This window comes from Larus michahellis, chromosome 5 (assembly GCF_964199755.1).
Source record: "Larus michahellis chromosome 5, bLarMic1.1, whole genome shotgun sequence".
In the NCBI taxonomy this organism is placed as follows: Eukaryota; Metazoa; Chordata; class Aves; order Charadriiformes; family Laridae; genus Larus; species Larus michahellis.
In genome coordinates, this window is record NC_133900.1 from 14,214,799 (window position 1) to 14,230,867 (window position 16,069).

Sequence of the window (16,069 nt, forward strand, 5' to 3'; positions counted from 1 at the left end):
CTTTATCGAGAAAGGATCACGCTTACACCTGCAGACACCCTTATCCTACGAGCTGTGCGTCTTTCCTCCTCAGTCCCACTGGAGTGATGCTGTATGGTGTGGGAACCTGCCTGCATTGTAGAAATTATGGGATCGTGTCAAAATGATTTTTGCAAAGATAAGGGGATTACTCTGAAAAATGCATGGATGTTGGATGATTGAGAAATTCCTTGCTCGCTTTTATGCCTTTTCTAGGGAAGGCCCACCTAATGGCAGTGTGTACATTTATATAAATTCAGTTCCTATGCTGACATACAGAATTATAGTGATCTTGTTCTCTGCTGACACCACATGAGAAATGAATTTGATCAGGAACAGACAATGGTTTAATGAGCTGGATTTAGGAAACATGTTGTGCGTATGAGGAAGTTTGAAAAGATTCTCATTGAGGCGGGAGGTGAAGAAGAGGAAGAAAGTCCTGAGGCCAGGAATGACGATCAGCAAAAGGAACTGAGAGGAAGTGGGAAACAGTTGGAGCTATAGGCTCGTCCAGATCATTGAATGCACTGAAGGTATTAATAAGACAGCTGACTTGAACGTGTTACACAAGAGAGAGACAGCAAAAAGTTGCAGGAAGGTGATACAAGTTTGAGTGGCTTGATCCTGTTCCAGATACATGAGTGAAGGCGCAGCAAAATCTCCTTTGGTCACGCACAGCACTGCGGAGCTGCTGCAGTAGCAGGAGGTTACAGCACTTGGGAAGTACGGCCAGAAGCAGTTTCCCCAGTAGCAATCCCCAAATATTTTAAGAGCTATTCCACGCTCTGCCAGACAGCTCCCATCTAACTGAATTTCATTCAGTTATTCTTACAATATTGCTAATATAGGTTATGAGGTTTCAGGTTGTTTGATGGAAAGACTCATTTCCAGCTCTGATTCAGATTTGTTTTGTATTTTGTGCATAATTTCAGATACTATTCCAGTATCACCTGTGAAGCCCTAGGTAGCTTTTATAATTGCTTTAAAACTTCAGGGTCCTTACTAGTGTGTTCTGAACTATTCTGTTGCTGTGTAAGAAGAAAATTTCTAATGTGTTGAAGATGCCCTCTGCTGGGAAGCCAGGCAAACTAGAGTTACAGGGAGTTTTACCTTTGTGAAATAGTCTTCATACTTTTGGCTTAACTCTCAATATGATACTGGAACTTCACCCCTCAGCCTTACTGAAAAGAATGCTTTCTCTTTTTCATTTTGTTCTTTACACTCAACCTGTGAGAAGTGTAGTAGTATTACTGCCACTAGATAAGATCACTTTATTTCTTAGTTTCTGGAGTCTGTTGTGTTGGAAGAACCAAATTCTGGCTACTTGCATTCCTTTTGATTCCATTTTCATTTAATACTTAATTAAAATGTGTGTGAGGGGAGCACCTGCAATTAGTAATTACAAATAACTAGTGGAAGTGCTTTTGGTTTCTACTATTATCTGACACTAGTATGCTTTTTAAGTATTTTTTTTAATTTTATTTCCCTTCCCACAGTAGAGACTACTTGGTTAACACAAAAAATGAATGTGGTACAATGTCTTGTGCAGTTCACCAAGTATCTTGTGTAAACTTATAGTCGATATGAAACCTGATTTATTTTGTCCCCTCTGATACAGCAAAAGCCATTTTGACATAGCGCTTCTAATTTTACAGTTTCATTATTAAAATCAAATATTGGCCTAATTGGATGAGTTGCAGCTATTGTTGTGGTACTTATTTATAATTATAGTTGAATTAGGGTCGTGTGGAATTCTGTTTTCAATTTTGTATTGTAGTTTATTGCCTTGGTGTTGTACAGCGTTTATGAATTTAATGGAATGTGTGAATTTACCTTCATGTTCTTTTTCATATCTTTTCAGATTTTCCTACTAGTTAGATAGTGTGGGTGTATTTAGCATCCTAAACTGCATCAGTTCATAAGCCTGTGTTCTTCCCAGCATTCAGATCAGTTATTTGATATAAAACGGGACAATAAAGAGCTAAATTACATGTTTTATTTTGAAGCCCTACAGTCGTATAAGCCTTCTCAGAACCAGCAATGTCATTGGAGTAGCTGACAGAAAAGGGGTGTATGGTAGGAGACTTCTAAAGGCCTGTGTTTTGCACCTGAGATTATTTTGAAAATAATAAAACTGGAAAACAAAAGGCAAGTGATTATTTGGCATCAGGAGCTTCTGTGATGTCCATGAGGGAACAGCACAGGGACGTTCAAGTTGCATCACGGGGCAATGACTGAAATTACAAGCACTCCAGAAAGTGCAGTTCTAACTTAATCTCTGAGACTGCAAGAGATAAAACCAAATATTTGTCATTTGCATGGATATGAAGTTTGAAAGGGGGAAAACCTATGTTTTATCATGGAAATCTAATTCAACAAACATTTGTTGTCTCCAGTGTCATCTTTAAGTAGGAACAAATGAACAGCAGAGTTTGTATAGCCATGCTTAAACAAATATTAAAAACTGTTTAAAGAGCCCAGAAGAGGTTATCTCAAATAGGATCCTGCAGCCTTGATCCAAATACTAATGCACTGAAATGTTTTCCACATAATTTTAGTTACAGACTTGAAATCGTGTTCAAATGGTTTAGTACTTGAAAATTGAGATATGCAAAATTCACAGTTGCCTACACAGCCCTTTTACTTTTCATGAAAGTCTTTTATGACCCCTCTTTATTCAGTGCATACTGATGGTTTCACAAGGACTTGCATGGGGTATCCCAGCCTGACTTTTAGTGGGTTTTGGTCTTGTGGTTGGGAACCAAATAAGTATATTTAGCATAGTGGTTTTTATCTTACTCTGTGGTATCTGTCAAGAGGTTCTGCATAGTTCCAAAGAAACTAAGTGGGGACAGGTGGAAGAATGGAAGGCAACTCATTCCTGAGGATTTTGGCTGATTATCCAGGTGTGCGAAAGCCCTGTTTCAGCAGTAGGAGTAGTTGTTTTTATGATGTCTACAATTAAGATTACTGCAAACAGTTTGGCATGGGAATATGCTTTGAATCCGTTTATTCAAGAGAATGCATAATGTGGTATGACAGCTAATAAGCAACGAATAATAAGCATAATAATAATAATAAGCAACAGAAGCATCATGTCACCATTTGGAACTGTGGAGCTGTGACCAATCTGAAGGGTGAGGGTAGGGGGAAGTCTGTACTGCTTCGTGTGAATAGGCTGAGTTGGCTTTGAGTGCTGTCGTGGTCCTTACAATCTCTATCATGTTCTTGAAAACACTGAACAATAAGCTTTTTGACCTTCAGGACTTTTTTCTTTTGTGATGGTACCAGATTTTGTGGGAACACCGGTTAATCTGTGCTCTGTTAGTACTTTAGTACTAGATGTCTATAGCTCACAAACATACCTAATTCAGACACAGAAGTACTTTTCTAGAAGCAGGGTTCTCTCTTTGAAATGTAAAACATTATGAAATTATCTGCAAATTTATCAGAAACAAAATAAAGAAAAAATAATTTTTCCAAACATACTTCCAAGCACAAAAGCAAGGAAAGAAAAGACAAAAGAAGAAATAGAAAGTATTTCAAAGTACAGTCTATTTCTCATGTTGTAATCACAAAAATGAGACAGATTTTTTTTTTTTTGGGGTGGGGGAGTGGGAAGATGTGTTTTTTGATTGCTCTTTCTTTGCCAAAAAGTGCCGGTGACTGGAAATAAAAACATACTGCTGTACACAGATGAAGATTTGAGTTTTCATTCTCATTCGTGCTTGCTGTCCGATGAAATTATCCAGAGTTCATAGCCATTTTTCTTGCAGCTCACCCTATTAGTAGTAATGGAAGTGCTGCCCAGTTAACTTTGTGCTAACCTTCATTCGGTTTATAACTTAATGCTGCTTACGCTCCTTTTGTGTCCTACTGTGGTGAAGAATTCGAGAACATCTGTAGCTTTAAGCACATAAGTAGATAATTGATTTCAGAAAATACATGTTTGTTCAGAACCTTGATTGCAAAAAACGTCTTTTTTCTTTCTAGCTGTACTTCTTAAGACAAATCAGACATGACTTTAGTTAAAGTTTTTTTCACTAGTAATTGCCACATGCATGTCATACTGATGACCTGTAAGAATGAAGAAAAATTGCACGGGAAATTTGTGGATAAAGGAAACGAAGGAAAGTTCAGATGTATTTCATGCCTCATTACAATAATCCTTACTCGTCTTCTACCATGTGTCCCTCTGGATCGGTGCCCATCCTCCTCTTACTATTTGCATAATTTCTTTCTTAATGATTTGCCATCATAGTTTCAAATCCATTATGTTACTTCCTTTTGCTGTCTGATTTGGCAGCCAATTACACGTATTGATTCTACATATGCTCTTTGAGAATAAACACCTTTTAATACCTGCTCTACAGCAACGCTATACTGGATGAAACCTACATAAAACCTCTTATCTATTACAAATAACGATTAAATGGATCTCCAAGTGCCTCCTTCCTCTTAAAGTGTATGCTTATGTGCATGCTCACGCACACAAAATTGTATTTAAACTCTCTTAATTAAGACATATTTCACGATCTTTACTGTAAAAAGAAATGTGTTTACAAGTATCTGATATGACTATTCAGACTCCTATGTTGTATCACTATCTCAGGTCAGGCTGAGATTTTTTCCTTCCCTTTCCACTAAAATCATTGAAATATATTCAGTCAGTCTTTCACATCAGAGGTGTAAATGGATTTCTTGAAAGTTTTTCTGCTGATAGCAAACGGCAGTCACTTTACAACTCTGACTCCATTGTGGGCAGCAGTCGGAAAGCTTAACACTCTACCCGAACTTTGAAGATGCTAAAACTGTGTAATGACCTTGCATTCTCAAGGGCAGATGCTCAGCTTCTGCTGGAAGTGCTAATCTACAATCTGTTTATCTCCATACACCATGTATTTGACAGCACTTGCCTGGAAAGCAAGGCAGGGAAAAGTGTGGTCAAATTTAGTTACTTTTTCCTCTCTGATGGTGTTAGTGTCCAATGGACTTAGAAATGTTAGTCTTTATTTTCATTTTTAGCTTCCTTTATGCTTTTCAGCCTGTCATGGTCTTAGAAAGCAGCTACACTGCAGTGTCAGAATGTGCTCATCTTTGTGAAGCCCCTGCTAGTGTGTGAGCTGGGCCATGTAGATTAACTCTCTTCTTCCAGCTTTTCTTTATTCCGAGTGAATCAGATTTTGGTTTTGCCTTCAAAACCTAAATCATCATCTGTATTTTCTATCAGTAGGCTTTACACTCAGTGTGTGCTACATATTATTCTTTAGTGGGTATGAATTGAGATGCATCACATGAAGCTTATAAGCATATCGAGGAGCACGTTTCTAATGAAGAGGTAATGTGTTGAAGCAAGGCAGTGTGTGCAGGGAAAGGTAATACCTTTTGTTAGGCAGATATACTTTAGTCATGTAAACCTTTCTTCAAATCTGGAACAGAAACCTGAAGAGAAGGGCTCTTGCACATAAAAGCACATCAGTGTTTTCAGGTAACATATAAATGGGCTTTACGTGCCCAAAGTTTGTTCTTTACCAACTCCATCAGTTGGTCTGGTAACAGAGGGTCCCTCCCCTAACAAATTTTGCCTTGCGTGCACCCTTAAACCATCACAGTCACCACAGCACTACTGACTGAAGAAAACCCCTTGGTTTTAATGTAATCCCTGTGGTTTTTTTTCAAACTGGCGCTCCTTATAAAAATAAAACATTAACATCAAATTACTCTGATTCAGCAACAGCATCTATTTTTTAATATGAACTTGTCTGTTCTGTCAGGTAATTGTTTAGCTTCCCAGGGAATTAAGTATGTGTTGCAAATAGGAAACTTCAACCTCGTAAATACTCTCTGTGGTGAGGCAACAGGAAACTTGCTTCTGATTATTAAGATCACTAGGTTTAATAGCAAAATTTTGTAAAGAATTGCTAGAATTGACCTTTTGAATGCTAGATTTTCAACAAGCTCAGTCAGGAATCTATTTATGATGTATACCAGGATTCTTTTCCTCTCTGCTCACGGAATTGCGAAGAAGTGTTAGTGTCACAGAGGTAACGTTTCCTTTTGTGACATTATATGCTTTGAATTAGCAGTGGCTGTTGCCTATTGTCTTAAATATCACCAAGCTTCTAAAGCAAGTACATACCAAGTCACAGGTCCCATCTTAAAGAGAAAGGATACCATCTTTATTTATCAACAAGCTAAAGGGGAAGGTTGTTTCAGTTTGGTGTTGGTTTTTTTTGCCTGTGCATTTTTTTTTTTTTGTAATGTATAAAAGTGCTGTGAAATGTACTGAGGCATGAAGCGCGTAAGAAATGACTAATGGTGCTGAATCAATGAGTTCCTTCAGATTTAGGGGAGAGCTGGCTGTACTCGCCAGCTGGCAGCGTGCTCTCTTCTCCCTACACTCAATGCTCATTTGGAGTATGGGGTGCTTTTGGCGTATCACCTCCCGCTCCATCCATGCTCCTCTTTGCTCATGTGAAGGTCTGAAGGTGGAACCCTGCTGCAGTGGTGTTCTGCCATCCCAAATTTACATGATGCTTAGGGGAATTTGAGCTGTGCAGTGTAGATGTCAATGGGGAAACGGGAAGAAGGGTAAAGTCTGGCTCACGTATTCTTAGCAGTAGTTCATGAAAGCTGGAGTTTGGTCATTCTGATGAAGTGAGTGTGTGGCATCTACATTATACAGATCTTATTGTCAGTTCTCCATTCTAAGCATTGTAGATGCTACTGTATGCAAGTGTCAGTTCAGCTCTTAGTGCCTCTTCCCTTCCTCACCTTTTGTTTCTTCCTCTACAGCTGATACACTTGAACACCTATATTTCTTCATAACTGCTATCTGCATTTTCGTCTAGGCCTCCCTGTAAACAGTGAGTGACTCCCTGAAGCAATTCTTATTGCTTCTACTTCTTCTCTTTCTAGTCTAGTCTGTTATGATCTATCTCAGCTGTGACATTTGTAAAAAGAGAAATGATTATGGATAGCTAGGCTGTGGGGCAGTCAGATATGGCATATATTACTTATTTCAAAATATGTTTTTAAGTTCTGCAGAGCCTTCAAGTAGCACAGCTTAATTGTTGCCTCCTTGATCCTTCCTGACTGCTATTGTTTGTGGCATTTACTTGTTGCGTCTTGTTTTAAGAACACAAAAGGAACTCTCTGTGCCTAACGTGCTGTCTGAATCTGAGTATTTTTGTGGATGTAGAAAGCAAATAAAAAACTAGCTTCCAAAAGATTGAAGTAAAGCTGTGTTACTCAACATTAAATGAAAAGCAAGGGACAACTGCTTTTATGCTTGGTTGTTTTTCACTTGGAGCTAAAAACAAACAGAAAATAAGCATCCTTTGAGATGGATGTGAGCAAGTTTTGGACTTTTGTCCTTTAAACAATAAAGTTTGTGAATCACTGGAAGACTAGTTATTCCTGAGGCATAGCTGGATGACGAATAGTCTTGGCTTAGAGAAGTTCTGAGCAAGCTTTGTGAATTATCAAGCATTAAATGATAGAATCATTTTATTGAGCAATAATAAAATATTGAAGTTGAATGGAAGGGTGATGGGGAATTGCTATTTGCTGCTATGAAACTGATGCGTGTCATGTTAACTCCCAACCCAAACAACTCATTTTAAGATTTGCTGTCATGAAACTTAAAATGGTCTGTGTTGTCCAATCATCAGCTTTAAACCTTTTCCTTGTCAGTGAAGACAACAAATCTTTTTGCTTGTGTCTGCCTGGGGCGTGTGGAAAGCTGAGGTGGTCCTGTGTGATTAAATTAGATGAAAGACTTGCCTTGTACCAGTGTGACGCGAAGTCTAATCAAGTGAAATGAGTTTTGAGATCTCAGCTCATTTCCTTGGGGAAATATCAGTTTACATTACACAGTCACGACACCTAATTCATCACGGTTGATGCGGCTTTTGCTCAGAAGTGGACCTGGGACTGGGCAGCATGGGACTTGATCACAAGTCTCCCCCCCTAAGGAGGAGCAGCTTAGTGGTGTTAAGATACAGCACGGTGAGGGGAGAGCTTTAATTTGTTTTGTAAAATAATTGAGCTATCCAGTATAACAGATCTGTTAGAATAGAGGGGCTTAGGTGCAAAATGGGGAAAACTGGAGGTAAAAAAGATACTTTGTGCTGAGTATAGTTTATAAGATTATCGATGTACAGAAGTTAAAGACCGTACACAACAAAGAGCAGAGTTGAACAACTTCTAACTTGATTTCTATGATGTTGAATGATGTTTGTGTATTTCCATGCACTACGGTACAAAGAAGTAAAGAGTATTTTGCTTCCCTGACTAACATACACCTTTTTTTTTTATTATTTCTTCCAGGGCATTGTTATAACTCCACTTCTGCTTCTGCTTTTTGTAAGTATCTTGATGTTAAGATGTCTTTTTACTAGGTAATCTTGCACCTATTAGACAGTGTATTAAAGATGTAAATTTGGATGATTTAACAACACTTAGACAGCAAGGAAGATTTTTCTGGTCAGTATTTGAAATAAGCTGCCTCCCAGGAAGGCCATCAAAGTGTGTCGCAATGAACATAAATATTACCTCCACTTCACTCTAAGACGACCAAAACCCGTTGTTCTTGCAGAATCACAAAACCATATGCTGTTAGTTAGGCTGGCTAAAATATAAACACTTGCTGAGTAAGATGATCACTCAAGAAATCTCTTGGATAGCTTTCACATGCAGGAACTGGGCAAGATTGTAATGCTCCAAAATGGATGACAGGCCAATTGGGAAAGCACTGTTCGGATACACAGACCCTCACTCTCGGGCAACTAAGCCCATGGGTATTATTGTGGTAGAGGTTAGTGAGATAGCAGCAGCAGCAGGACAAATTACAGGAGCCCCTGCGAAACCACTAAATGTGATGCTGCTTCATTCCCGTTAGTTCAAGATTTCATTTTCAGTTGTTAGTCTTCAGTCAGGGCCTCGATTCCTTACGGTTCATAGTAGAAGAAAGCAGGAAAGACCAAGTTTTGTCGTCATGTTTTGAAAAGATATGGATGTTAGTCAGCACACAATGAAGAGGCTTTAACAGATGGGTAATGGTGCTTTAGTAAGTCCCTTGTCGGTTGGGAAGTCTTTATGCTTGTGGAGGATTTGCTGGCACAAACGATATGGTATGGTATAGTGCAATTTACTGAGGACTGTGGCTTTGTGAAGAGCAGGGAAATAGGCTGAAGCACTTCAAGGATTTCAGGAGAGGTATATGTTCTCTTTTATGTTTATCTTACCAATTGCATCGTGTGTAAGTCAGCATCCTGGAAAGGGTTTGTAAGTGTGAAGTTAGTCTGAAGCAATTTGTAAGTGGCATGCAAGTGGCACTCTGTTTGCAGTAGGAATGCTTAAGCAGCATATGTACTGTATACAAATATAGCAGCATATACTAAACTGGGATAAATAGTACTGTGAGAGTAACTGTAACATTATCAACTGCATCAGTAAAGCTGTGTGGGAAGATTTTTATTTTACAGTATTTTTATTTTACTATAACAAATTGTAATTCATCTGATGTAGCTGTTTTTACATAAGAACTACTTCGACCTTGTCATATGTATCAATACACACCATCAAAGCTTTCTTGATATACCTGGGACCATAGACCTACTGTAGGTTGAAAAAAAAAAAAAAACTGTTTTAAGAAAAAAATGGGTGTTTTATTATTCTTGCACTGAATACATTGATTCCAGATGGTCTGCCTCACTGTTTTCCTGTTGCCTTTCCTTTTGTATGGAACATGTTTCTTCCATAGGCATTCATCCAGAGACCTGTACCTTTGTTTCTGAGTGACTGAAACTTCAGCTGTTTTTACTTTTTTACTTTTGCTCGCTGGCAACTTTCACCCCGCTATACCTCACTGAGTTTTGGTGCTCTACATAGCCAAAAGGGCTATTTTCTGTAGAAACGGAAATGTTAAGGAATGATCTGCATACTTTTTCAAGCAAGATAAAGATTTTTCCTTTGGTGACTTTATGGACAGATTACAAGATATTCTGTCCTAAAAATAGCAGTTTTCACTGTTACTTCTCAAAAGAGGTGGTAAAACTTCGTGTGCAAAAACAGGAAGGCAAAGCCTATGCCTCTACTCTTCCTGCCAGTCGTGGAGGCACTTGTAGGAGAAGCATGTAAAATGCACGTTAATTGGTCAGCAGTTTCTAACGTGACTCGGAGCTGTTCTTCTTGAGGAAAATACACACGTGAATTATTTTTTCATCAGAGTGATAAACAAACTAGTCTGGGGCTGGGGGGGATTTACAAAAACTCCTTTTTTTTTTTTTTTTTTTTTTTTGGTCACAAAGCCCAAAACTTGAGGACTTCTCTTGGGTATATAAATATGTAAGCTGAGAACTTGACACATGAAGAGCAGTCATTCTGGTCAGCCCAGCAGCGTATCTTGCCAAGATGAGCTCCACCTTCTCTGAAGGTTCAGTTTATCCAGTGGCAGGAATTTAGGATAGCGAACTTGATGTGTGCGCCCTGCTGCACTGTTCCTGTGCCCTGGCAGTCTGTAGTTTGGACTGCTGAAACCTTTTTTTCTCGTGAACCTCTCTAATTTTGCTTTGAGTTTCCTTGGTACATCTGGCCTGCTCAACATGTAGTGGATTCAAGCACATAGTTCACACACTTCTGTTGGCTTGTTTACAACCTGCTGCTTGATCGTTTCATGTGGTACTGTGTAGTTACTGTGGAGTGACAAGCACTGACTAGTAGTTTCCTGGTTATCTTTTCTGGATCATTCATTAGTTTAGTCATGCAGCTTAGCCTTAGTGCTTAGTTCATAAAGGGTGGAATTTTCAAGTTTCAAGGTAAAACTCTTATTTACGTCAATAGTAGCTGAGCTGGGCTTCTGAGTACCATTGATGGACCTTTGAAGTCAATGCCTTCAGTGAATTTTAATTCCCGAATTTGTTACTCACGGGCATTAACTCTTCCACAGAGTCATACTACGATAGTCTGAATGCTATATTGTATTACTGATTCTGTATATAGTGCATAAAATACCCTTAGTGCCGCCAGAAATAAAATACATTGTTGTCCATTAGCTTGTTTTTGTTATGGAGCTTAACCTGCGATAGCAGTTACGGTTTAAATTTTGCCCTGTGTGCACCAGAGAATATAATGTTCTGAACTGCCTTTTCTGTTTGTAATTGCCTAGTAATGTAAATATAAATTGTCTAAACAACATCGATAAAGACACGTTGAATCTTATGATAAATAATGCATTTAATGCAAATAATTTACCATCTTAAATGAATGGTGTTGAACATAAGATTGTCAGTTATATTTCTGAAAAGTGTATTTCTACTGTGAAACTTCTGGTGTAAAGCTTACTCAAAAAAAGCATTCTAAGAGGTTCTGATTGATTTAATGACACCTTAAATACTGTGCACATAATTACTGAACTGTACCCTTGTGAGGATGCCTAGCTAGACTTGAAAGAATGGCTGTCTTCACCACGGATACCTCTGATTAACATTTTACCTAATAAGAAGCTATTGAATCTGGCTTCCAGGTGCATTAATCTGCAGTATCATCATCTTCATGTTAACCCTTATTATTAACAGTTAATATGTTATATTCCCATCAAAGATGTTACAAATGGGCAATGTCCCATAAACTATATATAATTGATTAGAGTTCATATATGTGGTGAGCAGGAGTGTTGAAGCACAGTGCTGTAAGATACATCAGTTTCAAGTTAACACGGGGTTATGCTGTTCGCGTTTCTTTGCAACGTTCTGCAATGTTTCATTAATGATGATTAGGAGGCTATGTACCAACGCATTCAGGGAAGGATACTGTCAGTCTTCCTCTTGTCAGGTCATATACTTAGCTGAAGCCCGAGGTAACTGATTGATTATGAAATTTTTTAAAGCAGAGAAATATGCTTTATTTTCTCAAAGGCACTTGGAGAAAAATGCACCAACTAGAAATTGAAATGTAGGTGAAATTTTGCTTTTGGAAATAACTATATTGCTATCCATAAATAATGACTACGAATAGGTTAAGTAATGCCCAAGGAAGTTAGTCACTTGGGTATGACTGTCCATCTTTACTTACCATATGACTTGTTCTCTATGTTCAGTTCAGTTATTTCCTTTAGTAACTGTAATAACATCTTATGATTTGTAATAACAGTTTATGATTTGAATTCTTAAGTATTTGGGGCACACTTACATTACTAAAAGACAGTTAAACAAAAGGTGTTGTCTTACTGTGAGGATAATAGTGCTGTCATCTCTTTAATAACCTTGAGATGTCAGCTCATTTTTATGATGTCTTGTTTGAAAGACAGAAGTTCAGGAGCACTGCACTCTGCAACAGTTGTAGCTGTATCATCTCACTTATATGTCCTTAGATCGTAACTTTAGTCATGAAAAACAGGAATAGGTATGAATGCAGGTTTATTTTCATTGTGGGTTTTCATATGCCTTTGTATTGCACAGGATGGAGGCCGGCCTGGTGCCTCAGCAAGGTCACGTCTCTTGGATTTGTCCTGGAAGCAGAGTGAGCATAGATATTGTACTGCCATGTAAGAGGATGATGCAGAGTGACCTTTCTCATGTGAAGGTAGCTCTGTTCCTTTCTGGCCACACTGGGATAGAATTGCCTTCTTTGTCCTTAAAGTCAGTTGAGCATGCGGACTGGCAATTTTATCAAGCTGCACAAGCTTATGATTTTATTGGTTGTATTTGGTAGCAAAATACAAGCAGTGGGTCGTCTGCACACCTGTTAGAGCCAAATGTGATGCTGCCATTTTTATGGCACAATATTGCAGCTCTGCCACCTTCTTGGTATTACCCTTACTGTTGAGACTCAGTGCCTGACGGATGCGGTCTCTTCAGTTGTTGGAAGCACAGCCGGGTAGCTATCAAAGTAACAAAAGTCAAGGTGTGTGAATCTATGTATTTTTATTGAAAGCCATCAAAGGAATGTTAGAGATAAGTAAGTGTTTTACATTTTTATGTACTTTACATTCTTCAGAAGCATGCCTGCAAACCAGTTAACGAGGAATGTTAAAGAGCCGATGCAAAATTCATGTGTATTTTTAAAACTACACTTGGCAAAAACCTCCATGTAACTGTCACGCATTGCTCCCATGTTTGCTGTTTTACCAAAGATGATTACCATGACATTTGTGTCAAAATGGAATCTTCCCAAGGCTTTATTAGATTGCTCCTTTTCTTGATTTATTCAGTGATGTTTTCGTTTTTGGTACCCTCTCAAATTTCTGAATTTTATAGTAGGAATTTTTATGGTGGCATCGTAGTGGTGATGCCATAAGTACTAGAAAGTAGCGCTGCTGCACGAAATAGGAATAGACAAGTGAAGGAAATTCTGTGCAAGTATCACAGAGAAAATGAAAATAAAATGACTGGTGAATAAGGACATGAATGAAACTAGAACCTGATTGAAATACTGAAGTTAAAAGTTTTCCCCTATATTCACAATCCTTATAAATTAAAACATTGTTTTAGAAGTTGTTGATACTTCTCGAATTTTTGCCAAGTCTTCTCCAACCCTGTGTATTTCAGATAAATCTTTTTATTAGAAGGAGCTGTCATTAGAGATTTTTTTAAACAGGATTTCTACACACTATGTCTTGTTTTTCCTCTCAAGCACTCAGTAAATGAGAGTTGATATCCGTCAAAGGCATCGTTAAATATGCAAATATTTTAGTAGCTGGAAAGCCTTGGAAGTTGATAAGGAAGTTGCAGCTAATGGATTTCACTAGTATGTGACAAAAGGCTGATTACAGTGGGGGGGAAGCAGCATAGTGCATTAGCTGTTAGCAGATCAGTTCATTCATGTGGAAGATTTAAAGTGCATCATTAATTCTACCTGGTTATTTACCTCACGGTTCTCTTTCTCTTTAATCATTGGGAAGACAAAATTCTGTGATCTGATCCAAACCTTTTACGATTAACCAGAACTTTTCAATGACTGCCATGAAGTATTTGCTTAAACGTTTTATTCCTTTCTCAAATTCACCTTTTATGGCTTTGTTATATAAACTGCATACAAATAACAGCGAGAGAATAAGAGGGCCCCTATTGATAGAGCTTTTGAATGACAAACCCTCTTTCTTCTCATACTGTAGAAGCTCCCTTCTCAGTGATACGCCTCCCCTTCCCTCCCCTCTCCCGCTGTTAGCACCCATTGGAAGTGGACAATTTCAGTACCAGTGACTCTTAGTTGCTGGGAGCCGGCATCTTTTACGCAGCTTCTCTGCCTTCCTTACCGAGATACCTAAACACTCTGCATGTGAATGCCTTTAAAGCAGTGGAGTAGGAAGGACATCGTAGTGACCTGCCAGCTCTGTTTAGACTGCTGAGAAATGTTATGTAGGAGTGACAATTCATCTTTTTCAACCTCCTACCTGAAATCTAATGCCGGGCACTGTGGAACTCGTAGGTGCCTGTCAGTGCTGTTCCGGTGGAGTAGCATGGATGTTTCCTGCTTCCAGAGCCTCAGCGTTGCCTACAGTTACTGCCCATTGCAAAGCATTTCCATTTCCCAAGTACTTGGGTTACCCGAGGGCGAAGTGCATACTTTTCTGCTGTAACATAGCATACTGCAATGATTAGGTCAGGATAAGGGTTCCGGAAAGAGTCCAAAGCAAGGGAGGACTTAGTTCAGCTCATCACTCTTGTTCATTGTCCTTTATTACTTTATTATTCCCATCCACGTCTTTTAGAAAAGTGCATTGCCTTCTGTGTTCTTTCTGTAATGGGGCCGTCGTCCACAACAGGACCTAAAGTGATCAGCGCATGGGGTGGTCTAGACAGGCCTCTAAGGCAGCTGAATCTGGACTGGATAAGAGTAACCAGAAGCAGTGACGATACAGCACTGACGACAAAATTTAAAAAGACGGGTATCACAAGTAGCCTGACCTGAAGGTAGAAATGAAAAGCTTAAATTAAATATCTCACACGAGAGAGCAGCCAGAGACCTTCCCCCTCGCTTTTGCCCTGTTTTCACCCCTGCCTCACTTCCTCGACTGTGCTCAACAAACGTCGAGGCTGAAGCTGGCCGATGGTGTATGAAGAGCACAAAAACACAACCTGAGGAAACATGTTAATTGCAGGAGAACACTGGAAGAGTAAGGCCCCAAAGGACAGCTGCCTCCAAAGTGGACTCAATATGTGCAGCACATGTGGCGCTGGATTATAATTTGGTGTGACTGGTAGGAGGTGTGTTTCTTCAGAGTCAGTGGCAGTTGTAGATGTGGGAACACCCATGGTGATACCTGCCCTGTCAGCCAGAAAGACGAGAATGGAGCATCTGGCTTGTGGAGGCAGTCTAGGCTGGGAAGTGGAATTGTCTTGTTTTTATGCAAGACAATTTGTTTGTTTGTTTTTTGCTTTTTGTTTTTACCGCAACCAGTTAAATATATCCTATCAATTAAGGATAAGCCTATGTTTCTACCGCAAACTCATAAAGTAACCCACTGAATAATTTGCCAGGAGTTTTTTAAAACAGATGGTCTCTTGAGAATAAAGGTCTGGGACTAAATTAGAAAGAATGCTGCAGGTCAGGTTTGAAGTACTGCGTGGTGACAGAATTGTTGGGAAAGATTTGCCTCTAATTCTCTTTCATTACAGCCATATCCAGCAAACACTTGCAGAAGGTGCAGTTCATGCTCATCTGAGTTGTCCTGAAATCGCTCATATTATTTAAGAGAAAAGTGCCTTTCCCCAAGCAAGAATTTTCAGGGTCTTTTTTTGAATAGTGAGTCTATTCAAGCAGGCCTGGCTCATTGATAAACCTTTAACTGAAATGCTGCTTTCCAGAATAGCACATAATGATCACTTCACAATATCAGACTTTTGTTTAAAAAGTGTTTTAAAGTAAGCATAGACAATATGCTGGCATGAAAATTTGTGATAGCTTTTTCATTAAATGGTGCATTTTATCTTTCAGAAGAGATTCCAGCAAGATTCTTTTTTTATAGCTTTAAATCAGCAGTTTGATTCTATGATGTTTTTACACCAGTTCTTACAATACTGCCTCTGTTCGTTTGCCTGTGAAGGAA

The 16,069-nt window shown here is 38.9% G+C and overlaps 1 protein-coding gene across 3 annotated transcripts in view; it reads left to right on the forward strand.

Annotated features, from left to right (window-relative positions):
* The window catches only part of SLC10A7 (solute carrier family 10 member 7), a 151,209-nt gene that overhangs the window by 92,638 nt on the left and 42,502 nt on the right, over window positions 1–16,069 (forward strand). For all 3 annotated transcript variants that reach the window (XM_074588848.1, XM_074588849.1, XM_074588850.1), the window contains one exon: window positions 8,350–8,385. In XM_074588848.1, the coding sequence (XP_074444949.1) occupies window positions 8,350–8,385 (36 nt within the window). The remainder of the gene's footprint in view (window positions 1–8,349; window positions 8,386–16,069) is intronic.